The sequence below is a fragment of the Macaca thibetana genome, chromosome 11, assembly GCF_024542745.1.
Source record: "Macaca thibetana thibetana isolate TM-01 chromosome 11, ASM2454274v1, whole genome shotgun sequence".
NCBI classification, from domain to species: domain Eukaryota; kingdom Metazoa; phylum Chordata; class Mammalia; order Primates; family Cercopithecidae; genus Macaca; species Macaca thibetana.
In genome coordinates this window covers 115,573,727-115,595,408 of record NC_065588.1, presented here as the reverse complement: position 1 = coordinate 115,595,408, position 21,682 = coordinate 115,573,727, and the positions used below count along the sequence as shown (strand labels likewise).

Here is a 21,682-nt window from a genome sequence, read left to right as displayed (position 1 = left end):
GAAAGCAAAGGAGAGGCTGGGCACGGTGGCTCCCATCTGTAATCCCAGCACTTTGGGAGACCGAGGCAGGCAGATCACTTGAGGTAAGGAGTTTGAGACCAGCCTGGCCAACATGGAAAAACCCTGTCTCTACTAAAAATACAGCATGGTGAAACCTTGTGTCTACTAAAAATACAAAACAAATTAGCTGGGTGTTGTGGCATGTGCCTGTAGTCCCAGCTACTTAGGAGGCTGAGGTGAAAGAAATGCTTGAACCCAGGAGGTGGTGGTTGCAGTGAGCTGAGATCATGCTACTGCACTCCAGTCTGGGTGACAGAGTGAGACTGTCTCAGAAAAAAAAAAAAAAAAAAAAAAAAGAAAGCAAAGGAGAGCTGGGGATCTCCCTGGTTCAAGATAGAGGCATACCCCACATCTCCCTTCTGGGTGGCCTGCCTGAAACCATCCTTAAAAGGGAAGAGAACGGGACCACTCTTCTCCTTGAGGGAAGGTTGTAATGTTGCTTAATATCTTGTCAATGCTTTTGGTTTTTGAATTGTGGCTGTGTTTTGTGACTTAAAGAGACTACTAGAGTGGCTGTCACCCAAGGATGAGCAGAAAAGGGACTAGGTACACCATTTTTATGCAGGCTCCTGCACTGAAAATATCTGAAGGGAGCAATAAGAGGCAAAGATAAAGTTGTGTTGATGAGATAATCCCAGGCTTCATTCAATGAACAGGGTGTATTCATGATTCGTGACATTACAAAAGATGGGATGGAGACTTCGTGGGGTTCTTGGAGGGGCTGGAGTGGATTGAGAGTCCTGTGGAATGTCTGTCAGTTGTCAGCTTCAGGGACTACTGGGGTGAATAGGGTGTCCTTGAAACACGCCCTGGGCCAGGCACAGTGGCTCATGCCTGTAATCCTAGTGCTTTGGGAGGCTAAGGTGGGCAGATCATCTGAGGTCAGGAGTTTGAGAGCATCCTGGTGAACACGGTGAAACCCCATCCCTACTAAAAATACAAAAGAACTAGGTGGCACACACCTGTAATCCCAGCTATTCAGGAGACTGAGACATGAGAATTCCTTGAACCTGGGAGGCGGAGGTTGCAGTGAGCCCAGATTGCACCACTGCACTCCAGCCTGGGCAACAGAGAGAGACTGTGTCTCAACACACCCTGGACCTTGGCTTTGGTGGGTGAGGAGAAGCCAGAAGTGAACAGTTACAAGATGCAGTCAATGTTTTATCTATCCCCCAAAGCTTTTCAAAGTGGGTGGTTATCCTTCCTTCTGCTCTTCTTTTGAGAGTGGGGGTATATTTTCTCTCAACCCACCCACCCCCAGGGAAAAGTCAAGTTTACCTTGTTGAGAAATACAGCATAATGGTTAAAAATGATGGATGGTCCACTAATCAGCAGCTGAATGACCCTTGTTGACAGGTTTCCTCATCTGTAAAATGGAATTAATAATGCCTGCCTCTTAGCACTGTAGAGTGCATGGAATTGCATAACTCACATAAGGGGTTTGCATGGCACAAGACACACAATTAAGTACACAGCCAATAACATCAGTTGCTTCCATTATCATAATCATGGCTATATAATGTACCAATTACTTATTCTTAAAACATTGACGTCGTTTTTAACCTCATGGAGAATACAAAAACACACCTCCAGGACGACCTTGAGAGAATGATGATTCATCAGGAGATTTCTTTTCTGAATACTATGCCATCTTTTTCTGGACAAAAGAGCCAATTTGGCATTACATACACCAGAACATGGGAATGGTTGGGATGTATGTAAAACATCAAGAGCACTGAAAAATGTCAATCACAAATCAACCTTAGCTATTATTTTGGACTCAGTCCTTACGAACATTATCTGGAATCTTCACGAGATTCAATTACAGGTGAGAGCCTTCAGCATCAGAGAAGTGAAAAGTGTAAGGTCATAGAGCAGGCAAACAACATCAGAATTGGAACTCAAAACCCAGAATGAGCCCATGATCCAGGTGCTAACTCAATCAGTTCTGGCTAGAGTTTGTCTGCTTAGTGAAGGAAATTCAAGAACTGTGCTTTTACTGGGGCAATTTAAATCCTGAGCCATAGAACGCAAGGAAAAGGGGACTGGGAGGGCTGTTTGTTGGGTGGGGCAGGAAGTGAAATGGTGAGGAGGCTAGTTAGGGTTAAAGAAGCATCCAAACTGCTTACTCGCTTTCTAAAAGCCCCTGCAGAATGCTCTCACCATTCTCACATTCCCTATGAGAATGCCGTATTCATGGCGTCTCAAATTCCTTGGTACCTGACAACAAGCATTGCTTCCTGAGTTTTGAGGAGCCTCTTTTAAGAGGTCTAAAAATATCAAAGAAGCACTTTGATTAGCAGAGGATGGGATCAGCTAATAAGTAATAGCAACACAGGCGACAGTCACGTGCTAATTGCCTTTTGGGCATTTTCTTCAAGGGCTCTTAGAAGTGAAACATTTTAGTCATGTTAACGTTTTGGCTGCCTTTTCCCGAATGCATAAAAATGATCAGCATAAGAATTGTCATCTCTGGAAATGTCAGTATTTAAATGTTTTAATTCTTGATATTTGGGAGCCATTGGCTTTGATTTTGAAGTGAGAATATTAAGAGATAACATTTTGTGAGCACTTACTACCTGCCTGGGGCTATCCCTGATCCTCCCAACAACCCGATGAGGCAGAAACTGTTGTTATTTTTGTATGGAGGCGAGGGAAACTGAGGCACAGAGAGTAACTTGCCCAAGGTTACATAGCAAGTATTAGAATGGTATTCATATTTATGGGGCACCCAGCATGTACTGGGAATATAGTAATAAAACATATATGGGCCTTGCCCAAATGGAATTTCCAGTTGCCTAAGGAATGTGTTGCTTCACTGTGTGGAACTATCCTTGGTCCTGAGAAGAGAGACTAGAGAACATTGAACATTTTGCCAGTACCAGCCCCTGTGCAAGGTGCTAGGATAGAATAATGAGAAACGCATGGTCACTTTCCTCAAGGAGCTACAAGTCTAGTGGTGAGATCAGAAAAATAAACAGGCAATTATGATATAGAATTTGTTTTGGAGAAAATAAAAATTTCAGTGGGTCAGAGCTTGGATTCAGAGTGAATCCATTTAACTTGATATTTACTCAAATTATTCAACCCAATTAAGCTGTTTACAAGTATCAGCATTTCAGCCACACATACCCCAGAGCCTCATTTTTCGCTGTTTGGGCCTGTCTTTCTCTCCGTTTTATCTAGCAGGTCTTGGCAGTATATTGACCGAGGATCAAAATATGCCTTTCTTAGAAAGGTGACTCTAATTAGAAATGGCTTATAAATCTTCACTGAAACAAACATTATTTAGAAAGATGAGTCTAGGCCGGGCACAGTGGCTTATGCCTGTAATCTCAGCACTTTGAGAGGCCGAGGCGGGTGGATCACGAGGTCAGGAGTTCGACACCATCTTGACCAACGTGGTGAAACCCCATCTCTACTGAAAATACAAAAATTAGCTGGGCATGGTGGGGTGTGCCTGTAACCCCAGCTACTCAGGAGGCTGAAGCAGGAGAATCACTTGAACCCAGGAGGCAGAGCCTGCAGTGAGCCTAGATCACGTCATTGCACTCCAGCCTCGGCGACAGAGTAAGACTCCGTCTCAAAAATAAATAAATAAATAAAAGAAAGAAAGAAAGAAAGAAAGAAAGAAAGAAAGAAAGAAAGAAAGAAAGATGAGTCTAAGCCACATGCAGGTTTTTTTCCCCTCTTTTTCTCATCCTTAGCTGTGTTTTTTTTTTTTTTTTTTTTTTTTTTTTTTTTTTTTTTTTTTTTTTTTTTTTCTGGCAGAAACTTGCTAGCATATTTTAGGAAAAGCTCAAGAAAATGCAAATATCCTTGTCTGTGGTCACGGGCACAGTCACATTCTTGTTTGCATCGCCTACAGCTAAAATTGGCACTTCCCCCTTTCTTCCAGAGACTTTTTAAATATATTCTTTAAAAATTGCACCAATAGCTGCCCCTTTTAGAGATATATTTGCCCCTTCTTACTGCGACCTCCCAGGTTCATCTTAAGAGCACAGGCTTTCTGTAGTTATTTGGTCCTGGATTCAAATCCTAACTCCACCACCTGCTTCTCTGGTGTCTCTGGGAAGGTTGCAAAACTTCTTCAAGCCTCAGTTTCCTCATCTCTACAAGTAGAGATTGGATGTCATGATAGCACCTGCCACACTGGATTGAAGAGTTCATTTTAATAACATATGCAAAGCAATTGGTGCAAAATAGATGCTCAGTAAGTGGTAGTCATTTTTTTTTTCACGTGCCATCAAGGGAGCCTAGCAATTTCCAGGTTAAGATTCCCTGCTTCTTCAGACAAAGACAAAGAAATCAAAGAGGTTAAGTGATTTGTCCAAAGTCATACAGCCAGACCAGGTGCAGTGGTTCATGCCTGTAATCCCAGCACTTTGGGAGGCCGAGGCGGGTAGATCTTTTGAGCCAAGAAGTTCAGGACCAGCCTGGGCAATATGGCAAAACCCCATCTCTACTAAAAATACAAAAAACCCCAAAAATCAGCTAGGTATGGTGGCATGTGTCTGTAATCCCAACTATTTGGGAGGCTGAGAAAAGAGAATCCCTTGAACCTGGGGGATGGAGATTGAATCGAACTGAGATCATGCCACGGCACTCCAGCCAGTGTGACAGAGTGAGACTGTCTCAAAACAAACAAACAAACAAACAAACAAACAAACAAAAACAACAAAACACAAAGTCATACAGCCAGATAGTGAGAGAGCTGGGAACCAGGTCTCTTAATTCCATGTAAGGGCTATGCCTGCTCCACCACCATGCAAATTTCTGGAAAGGTATTGCCATGAAAAACCAATAAGAATTTGACTGTTTGAGGGGAGGTCTTGAGAGGTAGCTCCAAGCTATTCCCTCTCTATGTCCCATCTAAACTGCAGGCTCCATTTTCGGTCTCTCTCTCTCTCTCTCTCTTTTTTTTTTTTTTTTTTTTTTTTTAAGATGGAGTCTCCCAGGCTGGAGTGCAGTGGCATGATCTGGGCTCACTGCAACCTCCACCTCCGGGGTTCAAGCGATTCTCCTGCCTCAGCCTCCTGAGACGCTGGGATTACAGGTTCATGCCACCATGCCTGGCTAATTTTTGTATTTTTAGTAAAGATGGGGTTTCAGCATGTTGATCAGGCTGGTCTCGAACTCCTGACCTCATAATCTGCCTGCCTCGGCTTCCCAAAGTGCTAGGATTACAGGTGTGAGCCACTGTGCCCGGCTTCCTTTTTCTGTCTTAAGCAGGGTTGGTTTGGCTTTAATGTTATGTAATTAACGGCTGCTTATGAGACAAGAGAGCACTAGAAAGATCCTACTCATCCAAGTCTTAGTTGTACATCTACCATGTGGCAGGTCCTGTGGGATACCAAGGTGGTAACAACAAAAAAGCTACCACATTTCTTGCTCTGGAGGAGCTTATAGTTTCCTAGGGAAGGTAGTATTACAAAGATGAATTTTATGGTGCAAAAGAAGCATGTGACTTGGATTGGGAGGTGGTGGCCAGGGAAGTCTTCTCAAAAGAAATGACATTTAAGCTGACACTGAAAGATGTAGGAGAGATTGTGTGTGTGTGTGTGTGTGTGTGTGAGAGAGAGAGAGAGAGAGAGAGAAAGAGAGACAGAGAGAGAGAGAATGTTCTAAGAGGAGGAGGAAGATATCAGGCAGAAATTCCAAAATTAGTGTGACTCCTTAATGGTGACCAAGTGATGAAAGATGAGGCTGAAGAACCTGCCATCAGCCAGATCATGCAGAGACTTTTAAACTTCGTTAAAGATATTCATCTTCATTGTGAGGACAACAGATGGTCATTGAATTGTTTTAACAAGGGGAATGACAGTATCACACTTGCATTAAAAGACAATGGGTCAGATGGAAGGTAAAAAGTATAGTTATGGGGCCAGTGGGATGGTCCTGGCAATAAATAATGGTGCTATGGACCAGGTAGTAACCTTGGGGAAGGAGGCAGCATCCACTGAACACCCACCCTGTGGCAGTTAATTGGACACATGGGGTGATGAAGAGGCAGAGGTCATAGATGAAGCTTGGGTTTCTACTTGAACAACTGGGTACATGACGGGATCATTTATTTAGATGGGGAAGGTTTTACCGTCAGATAGGCATTCGACTGGGCAAGGGTAGTCCAGACTTTAGTATCTTTCTGCTGGTGATTCTCAACTGTGAATGGTCTTGCCCCCTGAGGACATTTGGCAATACTGAGATGATTTTGGTTGTCACCGTGGGGAGGCTGTGACTGTCATCTAATAGGGAGAGGCCAGGAATGCTGCTTCACACCCTGCAATGCAAGGGATAGCCTATCTGGCCTCAAATGTTCAACAGTGCCAAATTTGAGAAACTGCTGAAACGCAAAGCCTGGAGAGAAGTAACACATGGGAGTTCATGGGGCAAAGTCCTCCCTAATTTGACAACCCGTTGGGACAGAAACTTGGGTAACTTTGTGTATGGAGAGGGAGAGTGTGAAAAGAGTGATCTGCTGGAGCTCTGTGAGGGAACATTTTTTCAGACAGGATACCAAGAAAGAACTTGGCTTTTGCAGAAGAATGGTAATACGCCCCCCTCCCTTCCTCCCCGATGTATTAGAAAATGAGTTCTAGGTTTGGCTCAGTGTCTCGTACCACCCTAAGTCTATATCCAGCCAACATTCAAGATTCAGATGGCTTCACTGCACCTGTCTTTCCATGATAGAACTTGTTTCTACCTCAAACTCATATATATATATATAGTTTGCCTTTCTTTTGGTAGTTGTTATGCACCGTCTTGATTCATAGTTATTTATAAATGTTCTTTCCAACAGCACTGTGGGTTCCTCGGGAGAAGACCACAAGTCTGCTGCATTTTAGCGCCCTCAAAACATCTGTCACATGGGAGGTGCTCAATATATACCTCAAAAGATGACCCTGATCATGTACCAGGCTGCAATGGGGGGATAATCTCTGTCCATTCTGCCCCTGATCTACAGCCCACCACGAACCCCCTGACAATGCTGAGCCTATCCCAGAATCTGTCCCAGTTGCATAATCTCCCCGCTTTGTGAAATCCAGAAACCCCGAGGCATTTCCAGGCTTGAAAGCCGATTGCCAGACGCGGCTAATTTTCAAGTTATTAAATAAAACTACCGATTGCATAAATTCCAATTTAGGCAGAAATACATTAGATCAAAATTGAGCCCCGCAAGAAATTTTCTCAGCAGAGTTTGAAAACAGGAATTTGGAAGGGAAAATGCCACCATCTCATGATAGAAGGTATCCCATTATGATGATTATGATTTTGAATTTAGCTGTCAGAAATATCTCTGAGAAAAAATATGTTGGTTTATTCAGTCCAAGAAAGGTTTAATTGGCTTCTGTCAGATTTTATGGAAGTGCTATTTGCCACTGAACCCCATATGAATTTTTGCAGCTTTTGAATGTAACAGCTGATGGCTGAGTCTTTGGAGGCTGTGGAGATGTTGAGAGGAAGTCAAGAATAAGTTTCCTTCCACAGTTGTGCAAAGGCTTATCTAACCAGAATTTCCTAAGCCTCACCAAACAGTGGAAACAGATGGGGGTCACAGGAATAAAGATGGCACACATTCCATTTGTTTAGATCCATGCTCGTGTTATTCTCCCTACATTTTTCAGAGTGTCCAGAGTGTCTCATTTGATTTTCTTTATTCACTTCTGTGTCCCCACCACCTATAACCATACTTGGCACATACTTGGAACTCAGTACATGTTAGTTGAGTGAATAAATGTTCCCCCTTTTTCCCTCACCCCTGCAGCTCTTTGATGGGTACTACTATGGACAAGTGCCCTTGAGATTCCTAAGCAGTTGTTGTGTAGGGTAGGGGATAGGGATGACTCTCTTTTTTGGGTTACCCTCTGTCAATGCATGGCTTGGGATCCCTATTATTTGAGTTTTTGTGAAATCATTTGTGCAAGTCACTGCTGAGTAGTCAATCCAGTACTCATCTTCGATATCACCATGGCTTCCTAGCCCCTGCTTTCTATACTCATGTTAGATGCATACTTTCCCAGCCATTCTTACCGCTAGAAAAGAGAGGTGATGCTGTTCTGGAAAATTAGAAATAGAGAAAAAAGGTCAGGAAGATTCTTGGAAAGCTTCTATTTGCCTCATAAAAGGGACAAACATAGCTTTTCCTCTCTACTTTTTCCTCTTTCTGCTGGAATATGGATGCGATGCCTGGACCTGGGACAGTCATTGTGTGACCACGAGGGAAAAGGCCTTGGCAGCCTGACGCTGGTGAGCTCTCGAGCCAATGCCAGCAGCTATCCACCTCCAGACTTCTCACACGAGAAAAATAACTTCCTATTTGTTTACTTCACTGCTTTTCAGTTTTTCTCTTACTTGCAGCCAAAAACAACCCTAACTGATGGTGTTTTCCTTTTCCTTTTCCCTCCCTACCCTTTGGCTCTCTATGGGATTAAAACATGAATAATGGGACTGAGCTGAGAGGTAAATCCAAGGGACTCAAACCATGCTCAGGAGCACCCCCTTCTCCACAACTAACACATTGCATCTCTCATGCAAACATATTCTCATACCAACTCTAAAAATATCTTTGGACCTGCTTCTTCCCTTCTACCCTTAAGCTGGGGCCTGGCCTCATTAATGATGGACCTCACTATGTGACTTTACAGTTAATACTCAGGTTCCTCTAGACTTCATTTCTGAGTTGGGCATATCTTCAAAACAGTCATGGTAGCACTCATGTCCAATCAGAGAAGGGAGAGGAGCACAAGTAACAATAATGACCACTGCCACCACTTACTGGAGGCTAACTGGGTATTGTGCTCAGTATTTCACATGCGTTATTTTATTTCATCCTTCCAAAACATCTATGCCATAGATCTTATTGTTCTTCAACCCCATTTACCAGAAACTCACACTGGAGTGTCAAAAAGAGGATTTGAACCCACCTTTGCCTGACTTCAAAGGCAGAGCTTCTAACTAATTACAAAGCTTATTATCCCATCAATGAGACTCTTGGATCATTTCTTCACTCCTCTCCCATCCTCCCCTCTCCCTGCAGAGCAGCTGCCTCTTTGCAGATGGGACATATAGCCTGCTTCATTTTGTACAGCATGAAGAGTGTCAATCGCTTTTCCCATGTCAGGAGGTAATGAACACACTCCTTCCCTGCATCCTGATTTATCACGGAAAGGAGCCGACTGTCACATGGCCATGCAATTAGACACAGCAAGATTCGCTAAGGCAAGCATTGCCTGTCCAAAGCATTAGGCCACAAAAATAACAAAACAAAACAAAAAAACCCAAACAAACCATCTAAACAAAAAGCATGAATTCTGCAATTTATCTCATGCAGTAGCAATGGAGCTACAAGAACCCCTCGGAAAGAGAAAAGAGTCTCTTCTCCCTCATTGTTCTTTTCCTGGCTTAAGTCATGAACGATATAAAAATGGAGGTACAGCCAGCTGAGATGCTTTAGAACTGAATCTCAAGTTGTTGTTAGATATTTTATTTTGTTTTATTTTTTCAGGGTAATCAGTGATTCCACGCAGGGGGCGTGGTCTCAGTGATTAGAGGCCAGAGAGATCACTGAGCACTGACGTCACCTTTAACAGAAACCAACGACTCACCACAGCCCGGCATTTATCTCTTCAGGTCACAATTTCTTCTATTTGGACAAGGAGGAAAATCGTTTTATGTTTGCGGTGGAAACGTATTATGCTGGGAGTCAAGGTTTCTCTTGTTGGGGAAAATGTTTCTCAAATATGTTGGTTCTCCTTTTCTGACTCCAGGCAGCCCAGCTGGGTGTATGCTGGACTGGGCTTCCAAGACTGTCTCTGGAGACATCCATCCTCATCATTTGGTGGTGGGTGGCGGGGGGTGGGGTAGCAGGAAGGATGGAGACTGTTAGGCCCAGATCTTTTCCATACCTGGGATTCTGCCTGGTTTGTCCCCTTCTTCAGGTACCTGTCAACTTACCTCTCAGCAGAGAACTAGACCCTGGGGATCTTCAAGCCCCAGTCTACCTAGGTACTAAAGCTTATTAACAGTACCTCTATTATAGAGTTGTTGAAAGGATTAAACAACGCCATAATGGTGGCTACCATTTAATGGTATTTACTTTATACCAGGCTCTGTTCTAACAGCATTACCCACATTAACTCCTCTAATTCCCACAACACCCCTTTGACGAGGAAGCATTTTTACATGTATTTCATCTATTCTGAGATGCACCTTTTCTTTCTGCATTTTAATACCTCTGAAACTGGGACACATAATTGAAACAGGTGATAGTTTAATTTGTTGAGTTTTCTTTTTTAGCAGCACAAGAAAATGGTGATGCATCTGGAAATGGAAGGCTTCTTGGATTAGATAAAATGTGATACACTTGTTTCACAGAGCAGCAAACTGAGGCACAGAGAGGAAATGAGTAGCCCAAGGTCACACAACCTAGTAAGTGGCAGTGTTGGGGTTCGAACCCACAGAGTTTGCTGAAGAATATGCTCTTTTATTGGTTGATTGATTTACTGAGACAGGATCTCGCTCTGTCACCCTGGCTAGAGTATAGTGGCACAATCACAGCTCACTGCAGCCTTGACCTCCTGGGCTCAAGCAAGCCTCCTGCCTCAGCCTCCCGAGAAGCTGGGACCATAGGCATATGCTACCACACTTGGCTAGTGTTGTTGTTGTTGTTTTTTTTTTTTACTTTTTGTGGAGATGGGGTCTCACTATAGTACCCAGGCTGGTCTCAAACTCCTGGGCTCAAGTGATCCTCCTGCCTCGGCCCCCCAAATTGTTGAGATAATAGGCATGAGCCCCTGCGCCTGGCAGAATCTGCTCCTTTAATAACTAAAAGCTAGGATATGAGCAAGGCACCCAGAATGGTTCCTGGAAGTTTCAGGATCTGCCCAAATTAGGGATGCTTCTTTTCTCTCTGGGTTTTTAATGACAACAAGGTAGGAAGTTCAGGCTCTAAGAGATGGAGCTTGTATAAAGGATTGCAAACCTTTACAGTTTTTGTCAAATGCTGCTTTTGAGTTCTCATTCTAGAACATAAAGGGGGATGTTCTAAGCACCTCTCTTTTTCAGCCTTTTCCAAGGCAGAAATCATGGGTCTGTGGTAATCCTATATACAATCTGCTTCTCCCCTCCCCCATGTCTGATCCCATTAGACTTCTGCTTCCTTGGGAAACAAAGGGAAAAGAGACTCCCTAAGCAGATTAGGGGGCCCAACATACGGGCAAGCTAGACGGCTTCTTTAACAAAAGACTTTCAAACCGAGGATTTGCATATGTTATTTATATTCCCTCAGTTAAAAAAAAGAAATCATGAAGATCCTGTACAAAGCAGTTGCCAGTGGAATATTCATTAGGGTACAGCAACTTCCAACCCTGTGAGAAAGGAAAACGGCCAGTTCAGAGGGCTTCGAGACCCTTTTGAGGTTTTTTCCAAAGTCATTCATTATACTAGCATGCAGGGGACTCTTAATACTACCACGCAGCCAGTGTGGCCACACCTTCCTCCAGGAGAGGCCACTCCTCATATTCCTCCTCACTGGACACTTACCGGCCGCCTGGCATTTTGTGATGCTATTTTTAGGTGTCATTCCCTTTCCTCCTCCAAACAAACCTGGAAGCTATTTGAAGCCAATGATTGTGTCTTATACCTTATTTTTGTAGCCCCTGTGGTGCTGGGCACATTGAACAGAACAACCATTTATCACAGCTTGACTAGAATGGTGAGATGGAGAGAGCTTGTGCTCAGAGCCAGACAGACCCGAATTTAAACCCCAGTTCTGTTCCTTGCCCGTTGGGTGTCCTTGGATAAGGGACCTGTCCTCTCTGAGCCTCAGTGTTGCCATCTCATGAGGAGGTAACAGTTCATAGCCTGAAGGATTGTAGAAGGTTCTGAAAATATCACACTTAAGAGTTTTTTGAGTTCAATACGTGGCACATGATGCATGCATACTCAATACGTGCCAAATATCATCATCATCATGATCGTGACTGCAATTATTAGTCGTTTGGTTTACCCCAGACATCAATCCTGATCTCTACATATTTCCTTGTGGCTTGTCACTTTCTAGTGACCCTAGATTAGTTTAACTAATGCTTTACTATAGCTCTAAAACCTTGAAATTCCTAAAGGCACGATCTTTTGAATGTGAGCTAGGAACCCTCTGGCATCTTAATTATTTCCTAGAAAGTAGAGAGGGGTGCAGAAGGATTTCAGTGAAGCTTTTGGGCCGGAAGTCTTGGTCTGTCCAACAGTTCCCTGGAAGCCTTCTTCCCATCACTTGACCTCCCTGAGTCCCACTACCCTCCTCCCATGAAAGAGATGATCATTTCAACTTCTACATCTTCCTCCACTCTCTACATCTCTCTATGGTAGGATGAAAACTTCTATTGCATTTATTTGAGTACAATGGCTTGTTTCTTCCCAAAATCCAACATGCAGACACACACACACACAAATACACACACATGCACGCGTGAATCTAAATTAGCTGTCCCTTTTCTTGGCTCCCACAACACCCTCTGATACTTCCTCAACACATCATTAATCAACCTGCATTATAACAATGTTTCTTATCTCTTTTACTCCCCTTCCCAAGCATATACACTATAGATTGTGAGATTCTTGAAAGCGAGTCTCATTTTTAACTAGAGCAAGTGTTTAGCACCTAACAGGGGTTCAATAAATCTTTACTAAATAAATGAAATAACAATATAACTAAAACCTAAAGTGTGCTTACTATATGTCAGGAACTGTGCTCATGGCTTTTGGCGTACATTAACTCATTTAATGCTCACAGCAATCCGATGAGGAAGCTCTATGATATTTCCGTTTTGCAGATGGCAGCACTGAAGCAGAGAAGTTCTGCAACTTGCCCAACGCCACAGGGCTGCGAAGAGGCACATCCAAACCCAGGGTGATTGTGTCTGCTGCTCCTCTGATGCTCACCCTCCCTATTGAAGTGTTCATTTCCCTCTTCATTCTTTGCATCATTCATTCCTCCACTGCTATGCTGGAAAGTTCAGTCCCAGAGGGGGCTGCTCTAGATTGAACATCCTTCTGTGTGGTATTTTGAGATGAAAGGAGATGGAAAAAGGTTGTATCTTGAAGAGTGGTCTTGCTAAGAGGGCTGAGTAATGAGGAGTGCACAGAGATAGGTTGAGCCTTAGAGAAGAACAGCTTGGGAATATTTTGGACCACATGGAGAGCCCTGTGAGTTTTAAGCTCTCCTTCACGGACTGACCACCCGCCGGGCCCTCCTCCTGGGGCGTGACTGTGAGCCACAAGTGTGCCTTGTGGATGCACCAGAGTGGACCAGCATTGCTGACCTTGGCCAATCCATGCAAAGTGGGGTTTGAGGGTACAGTAACAAATGCACACTTACAGTTGTGCTTACCCATTAATGGTTATTTAAAAACAGGAACTATTAACCTCAGTCATTCAGCACATATCGATTTTTCTTTGTTTTTCAAATCAACAACACCATTTCATGTCCCATAAACACATTATCCAGCGTTAACATCACAGTGGACAGTTTTCATAGCTTATTCCATTTAGTCCTCACACTGCTTCTGCCTAGTTGATGTTGCTGTTCTAATTTCATAGACACAAGGAAATAAAGTCTCAGAGACGCGAAGCAGTTAACCTGTCTAAAGTCACACAGCTGGTGAATGGCAAACCTAGCCTTCAAACCTCAAAAGTTGACCCTCTGCAAGCTCTCCATAGAGAGAGGGGATACACTTGTTTCCGGAGACCGGCAGATCTCTGAGAGTAAGTTCTGCGAACGGCAAACCTACAATTCATCTTAATTTTTTTCTGATGTTCTACAGTGTCACTGCTGATTTATCCCATCATTTTGGAATTACTGGCTAATAGGATGGCCCAGCTCACTGCTCTGGTTCGCGTTTTCATTCTTTGAGAGAAACCGACCATTGATAGCAACAGGGATGTGTCTCGACAATTTAATTACACCAACCATGACTCTCCTTTCTCCCCCTGTCCCTTGTTGGTCTCGAGGCTAATTCCTATTTCACTTGTCCTCTAAAATATGATTGGTTTCGGCAAGAGGGAAGACTTACCTGCCTTAGGTTCTCCGAGGCATAAAAGGGCCGGACAGCCCCCGCGTTGGGGGAACTCTGAAGTTTCTTGGTGGCTGGAACCTTGGTCATCTTAAAAATCCTTCAGGCTTCAGCCTGTGCCCCCAAGGCAAGGATTTTTCCAGAATCTTCTACTTCAGTAGTCACTGGTATGAGAGGTTTCGGCAACTTCTCCCTGATCCCCAAGTCCCAGTTACAGGAATTCCAAAGCGGTTTCCGTGAGGAGTAATGAGAAAGCACCTGGGTCTTCCGCAGACGGGATGAGGAAGTCCGGGTAGGGCAGAATCAGGTGAGCCTACAATTATTTACTTTTTGAAAGGTTACAAACTTCTGTAAGCTTCCCCCTCTTCGGAAGGGATATCTTTCTCTTCTATAAGCAAAATAAAATATGAACTAAAAAAAAAAATAAAATTCCAGTGACAAAGTGTGAGAGGGGTCCCGTGGAGGGGCTCCCAGATCCCCATCCTCCAAGAGTGGTCGAGAACTAAGGCGGCCCCAAAAAGGGGTTTATCGCACTGCGGGGAAAGTCGCCAACTGCTAACCGCGGGGCGGGGGAGGGGGGCACCCGGTTGCTTGGCTACGGGACGCGGAGGAGGGCTTCCTCATTGGCTGGAATTGGTGGGGGCGGTGTCGTGGGGATCGTGAACCCTCCCAGGTTGCTGGGACGCCGGCTCAGAGCAGCGTCCTTTAGACAAATTAGTTTCTCTTTTCAGGCCTGAGGACCATACCCTTTCTCTCTGCCTAACTACAAGCGACTCCTTCCTTTCAAACTCTGCTCTGTCCTGTTGCTAACCCACTAGTAATTTTTTGTGCCTTGGAGTGGGTGGCCTGTAGCCCTGCAATTCTTAACCTGAGAGGCCTGTTTCTCCCTTTTTCCACCTGGCAAACTCCTGCTCATCCTTCAAAGCCCTTCATTTCATAAAATGAAATATTGTTATTCCATTTATTTAGCAAAGATTTATTGACTCTTTGCTAAAATAACATAAAGTAAAAATAAAATTAAAAAAAATAAGACTCGCCCTCAAGAATCTCACAATCTATAGTATGTATGTTTGGGATGGGGAGCAAAAGACAAGAAACATGGTTATAAAGCAGGATGATCTATGATGTGCTGGGGAAGTATCATAGGGTATTGTGGGAGTGAAGAATAGGGACAGCTGTATATAGGTATAGATATATGCACACACATACATATGTAAATACACATATATAGACATGTATATATGTGTAAGTATATACGTATTTGTGTGTGGGGGCATGTGTGCATATGACATTTATTGAGTGCTTAGGATGTGCTAGACACTGTTCTAAGTGTCACATATTGACTCAATCCATACAGCACCTCTTTAAAGAAGGCGTTTTATTACCCCATTTCACAGCCTAAGCAACTGAGGTACAGAGACATTAAATGACAAGTTTAAAGTCATATGTGTGCTGCAACTGAAATTCAAAGCCAGAACTGTTTGGGTCTAAAGAGCAAGCTTTTAACCACTTAGATGCCTAACTTTGCTGAGTTTGGGTTCTATGTCTTTAAAATGGGGATAATAGCTTTGCCACAGGTTGTTAAGAATTGAAGTGGATGATGCATATGAAGGCTGAGCCCGTGGGGAGTCCTAGCTAAGTGGTACTATTATTATTCCCTGACATCATTTCCCTAGGAAAAATCAGGCGTTCTCACCGTGCTGGGTTCATTTCACAGCAGATGTTAATACTAACTGATATTTATTGATCACTTGCTCTATGCTAGGTACTGTACTAAGCACTTTGCATACATTAACTCATTTAATCCTTCCAATAACCCTATGGGGTAGGTTCCCAGCCTGCAGCAGATTTATTTCGTATGTTTGGATTTGAATGCCTTATCCTTGGCATTGTTTCACATTGTATCTATCTGATTAATGTTTTATCCCTCAACCTTGAGCTACTGGGGATTATGCTATCATTATGGCTGCATCTTCTCTGTTTCTTTTTTTTCCTTCTTTTTCTTTTTTCCTTTTTTTTTTTGTTTTTTGAGGCAGAGTCTTGCTGTGTTGCCCAGGCTGGAGTGCAGTGGTGTGATCTCAGCTCACTGCAACCTCCGCCTCCCAGATTCAAGCAATTCTCCTGCATCAGCCTCCTGAGTGGCTGGGATTCATGCCAGGCTCATTTTTGTATTTTTAGTAGAGACAGGGTTTCACCATGTTGGCCAGGCTGGTCTCAAACTCCTGAACTCAAGTGATCTGCTGGGATTACAGGCGTGAGCCATGGTGCCCAGCCCATCTTCTCTGTAGAAGGCATCTACTGCAAGATGACGCTCTACAGAATGCAAAATACCTAGCCTTGTAGCTCTAGATGCTGATGCCTGAAAGTCATTATTTTCTCACCATTGACTAAAGACTGACCCTGACCTTCCCTTTCACAGGAAGTTTTGGTTCTCTGGCTTCCTTTGTGGGCAGCATTAAGCAATCGGCAGATACTTTCAGAATGAAGCAGATAAAGGGAATCATGTTTGGGAGATAGGGCTGGGGATGAGGGGATGAGAAAACAAGGCAGGATGGGAAATGTTCAGCCCTGAGTAGAACAGACAAAAGCTGTCTTCATATGCTTTTGTAGAACAGGCTTGGCAAAGAGGAACTCAACTAGTTCTGCATTAGCTCAAAGAATAGGAGGAAGTTTGGGTTCAATAGGAAGAAATGCTACACAGCAGAACATAATTTAAAAAGGTGTGACCTCTGGAGTCCAACAGAATTAGTCACTGAGCAGCTTCAATGATAATAATTCTTACAGGACTGTGATGAAAAGCAAATGGGATAATTCCTGCAAAGCACAATGCCTAGTGCAGAGGAAGTGCTCAATAAATATTAGCCCTTATTTCTTTTGTTGTTGTTATTATACTCACCTGTCAGAGCCATGTAAGAACTGGAAATAGGAAGGGCTGTAGAACTGAAAAGACATGCGTTCAATTCCTGGCTCTGCCATTTGCTGCCAGTAAGACCTGGGTCAAGTTCACTTCTCCAAGCTTCAATTTTTTCACGTGTATAAAACTCATGTGTGGTGAATGGTTAAGCCTGTTTTATACTTGCTACCAGGAGGATGAAGCAAAATAATACATTTCCCTTCTCTGTCTAGGAAGGGGTATATTCCTTAAAGAGGGAACGAACTACCCACCACTAGAGGTGTTCAACTAAATGCTGTATGGCTTCTTGGATTTTTGATCACTTGGGGGTGTTAGACTAGATGATATTTAAGGCTTTCCAAACAGAGACTGAGAGACTATATAGAGTACTAGTTGAGTCAGTGTCTAAATCCCAACTCAGCCACTTACCAGTTGTGTGATTTTAACCAAGTAACTTATCTGCCCAAAGCTTTGGTTTTCTCATTATAGAATGAAGATAATAGTACATTCGTGAAAATGATATCATGTACATAAAACATTTAGTACAGTTGGCACATAATAAATGTTCAATAAATGTTAGCTCTTGTTTTTTTAATCATGTGAACAAAAATATTTTCTAGAATGATTTAGTGCTTTGGGGGGCCAACTACAGTTAGTAAGAAAAGCTCTTTGGTCTTATGGCATCTCCCAATCTAGCTCTAGCTGGGTGGAGAAGAATCTCTCTCTCTCTCTCTCTCTCTCTCACACACACACACACACACACACACACACACACACACACACACAATGAAACAGTACATAAGGTGTTAATTGGGATCCTCCAAGAAGATGCCAGAATGAGATTAGATGTACTAGGGATTTATAGAAGAAAATGGTTGTGAAAGATAAGGGGGAAGGAAGTAGGAGTACATAAGGAGTGTCTGTTGAAAAGGAGAAGGAAGAAAAGATTGGGTAGGAAAAGCCATGCACTGAGACACAGTTCTGAGAAAGTCTCAGCCAGGCTGACAGGGAGACCCTGAGCCAAAGTTGTCCAGTGGATGAATCTCCCATTGTGCAGGAAAGTCCTGGTTTTAGGACCCTTATTCTGCTCAGTGATTAACTAGAAACAGCTGGGTGTGGGATGTACACAGTAGATTCAAAGATGCAGCATCTGTCAGTCAACTATGCTCCCTGCAGCATTCTCTTGGTGAGGCATTTGAGCTGGAGACCTCCATGGCCCTTCCAGGTCATCTTTTTTGCTGCACAGATTCACTTTAGAATGCATGCCCAAGTAACAGTCCCTCCCTCCTGGCTCCTGTAGGCATCCTTTCCTGACAGGAAACTTAGAAAAGGGAAATTAGTGGGACAAACTATAGCCTCCATCACTGCAACTGGCATCGGGTCTGAAATTGGTGTTTGTTCTTTTCCTCCTTCACTATACATTCTAAATTCCCCCTCAAGCTTAGCTCTTCCCTCTCTAGGTCTAGGCTTAGCTAGTGGAGTGACCAAAATCTTTACTCCTGAGAATTCTGAGCCTTTAAGTAAATCTAGTCTCCTCATTGTCTCAGGGTTGCTGCGTGTATCCATTCCTAGTTAAAACTGATCAAGAGAGTACTTATTAGGAGGCACCCAAGTGGATCACTCAGGTTCCATATATGTTCCTTCCTGCCGTTATCTGTATAATCACTGATCGGGATCAATTGTCCTTCCCAAAATTGTGACTCCTCTTCTCACCTGCTGGTTCCTGGACACAAGGAGTTCAAAGTGTCTGGTGGCAGCTATAGCTAAGAGTTAATACAATCCGTGCTGTATTAACGGATTAATACAAGAGTGTACCCACTTTGGGAACCTGGACCTCTCACCCTGCCCAGCCCAGAGTTGCAGAAATGGAAAGGACACACTCCCTCAGTGCTTCATTGGGCATGAGGGCAGTGGAACCACTCCTGGTTCCACTTATTGGCTCCTGGATCTCTGGGGTTCCTGGATCTTGGTTCCCATTGGGAACACAAAGTTGTATAGAAGTCTGATTTGATGCATATGCTTCAAACTATAGGATAGCCCATTCTTGCTTCAATAGACTGATCTAGAACTCTGTAATACCAGCTCCTTCTGGGTGGGGTGGTATGTGATACTGCTGGATCCATGACCACTGTGAAGGTGGTTTCTAGTTCCTAGAGTTTCCATGGGCATAGAGGGGCAGTGATGGTGGCAGACATTGTCAGAACCCAGCCCATGCTCCCTTGACACTCACAGTTCCTAAGGACAGCTCCTTGCTGCCATTTTGCCTGAGACCTTCCTCTCTGGCTACAGCAGAAGTCCCCAAACTTTTGTGGCTCTTGGTACCCTTTACTTCCCAGTAATTTTTTTCACGCCACCTCTAAGCTAAAAGAAACATGTTGAGAATCCCATTTATGAAGCCCTTATGTAGCAGGATGAGCCGCAGACAAAACCTCTCAGACACCGAGTTGTAGAAGGAAGGGCTTTATTCAGCTGGGAGCATCGGCAAGTTACTGCCTTAAAATCCGAGCTCCCCAAGTGCACAATTTCTGTCCCTTTTAAGGGCTCACAACACTAAAGATTTCACATGAAAGGGTCGTGATTGATTTGAACAAGCAAGGGGTACGTGACAGGGGTTGCATGCACTGGTGGTCGGAGAGAAACAAAACAGGGCCGGGAGTTTCACTACGTTCTTTTATACAATGCCTGGAATCTATGAAAAATATCGGTTTCTAAGTTATGAGTTGATTTTTAACTCCTGGGTTTAGGCCAGGCAGGCCCAGGCCTGGTTTTGAGCCTGGCACCGGGCTGCCTGTCTTTGGTTTTACTTCCTTGTTTTTTTCTTAAAACAAGTACTGAGTATAAAACAATATAAAACAATATGGGCCGGGTGCGGTGGCTCAAGCCTGTAATCCCAGCACTTTGGGAGGCCGAGACGGGTGGATCACGAGGTCAGGAGATCGAGACCATCCTGGCTAACACGGTGAAACCCCGTCTCTGCTAAAAAATACAAAAAACTAGCTGGGTGTGGTGGCGGGCGCCTGTAGTCCCAACTACTCGGGAAGCTGAGGCAGGAGAAAGGCGTGAACCCGGGAGGCGGAGCTTGCAGTGAGCTGAGATCCGGCCACTGCACTCCAGCCTGAGTGGTGGAGCCAGACTCTGTCTCAAAAAAAAAATAAAATAAAAAATAAAACAATATAAAACAATATGAGAGGGTCTCTCTCTCTCTCCTCATTTAGGCCTGCACAACTTAGTATTTACATCCTAATCATGTGGACACTAACACATATAAATGGAAAGAAAATAGTATTTGTATTTGATTCTTCCACTTTTAGCATATGTGCTGCTGAAGTGAGCACAGTATTTGCTTCTTAAATAGCCACCATTGCTTACCAGTGGGGCACATGCACCTGGTGGCCACTGCGAAACTTCTCAAACCTTGGACTCAGTTTGGACACCATCACCTTCATTTTCTGTAGGATGTTAATTTTTGTGCAGTTCTCACTTTTTATCACAACAACTGCCCCAAATCCAGCTTTTTCAAAGATATTTTATGAAAGGAATGTCATGGAATCCGCTGTTGAAACTGAGTGTTCTAGTCAGCTCAGGCTGCCGTAACGAAGCACTGCAGACTAGGAGGCTTAAACAATGGGCATTTATTTTCTCATAGTTCCGTGGTAGAAGTTTGCGATCGAGGTGTCAGTGGGCTTGGTTCCTTCTCAGGCCTCTCTCCTTGGCTTGCAGATGGCAGCCTTCTCCGTGTGTCTTCATACGGTCTTTTCTCCGCACCCATCTGTGTCCAAATCTCCTCTTCTTCTAAGGACTCCAGTCCTGATCAAGAGAGTACTTACTAGGAGGCACCCAAGTGGATCACTCAGGTTCCATATGTATTCCTTCCTGCTCCTGTCTGTGTAACTACTGGTCAGGATCAATTGTCCTTCCCAAAATTGTGACTCCTCTTCTCACCTGCTGGTTCCTGGACACAAGGAGTTCAAAGTGTCTGGTGGCAGCTGTAGCTAGGAGTTAATACAATCTATGCTGTGTCCCCTGGCAAGAGTGTATCCACTTTGGGAACCTGGACCTCTCACCCTGCAGAGCCCAGATGAGGGCCCACCTCATGACCTCATTTTAATGTCATGACATCTGTAAAGACCCTGTCTCCAAATAAGGCCACCTTCTGAGGTATTAGGGGTTAGAACTTCAACACGTAAATCTTAGAGGGGCACAGTGTAGCCCTCAACACTGAACTATGTGTCACTAGTAGTTCATATGGCATTCAATAGATGTTGCGTGTTTCCCTTAAAAATTAAAAATACCTGTAGCCTTTTCTGTGAATTTGCTGTGGCACTCTGGGGGCACCTTGGTACACGGTTTGGGAACCACAGGGCTATAGGTATGCCTTTTTTTTTTTTTTAAGATGGAGTCTTGCTGTGTTGTCCAAGCTGGAGTGCAGTGGCACCATGTTGGCTCACTGCAACCTCTGCCTCCTGGGTTCAAGTGGTTCTCCTGCCTCATCCTTTCGAGTAGCTGGGACCACAGGCACACACCACCATGCCCGACTAATTTTTGGTAGAGACGGGTTTCACCTTGTTAGCCAGGATGGTCTCGATCTCCTGACCTTGTGATCCACCCACCTTGGCCTCCCAAAGTGCTGGGATTACAGGCATGAGCCACCGCGCTGGGT

The 21,682-nt window shown here is 44.0% G+C and overlaps 1 protein-coding gene across 2 annotated transcripts in view; it reads right to left on the bottom strand.

Annotated features, from left to right (window-relative positions):
• CCDC60 (coiled-coil domain containing 60) overlaps positions 1–14,678 on the bottom strand; it is a 205,078-nt gene extending 190,400 nt beyond the window's left edge. For both annotated transcript variants that reach the window (XM_050748016.1, XM_050748017.1), the window contains exon 1: positions 14,130–14,678. In XM_050748016.1, coding sequence (XP_050603973.1) covers positions 14,130–14,219 — 90 coding nt within the window. In that variant the 5' untranslated portion in view covers positions 14,220–14,678. The remainder of the gene's footprint in view (positions 1–14,129) is intronic.
• Between the last annotated feature and the right edge of the window lie 7,004 nt (positions 14,679–21,682).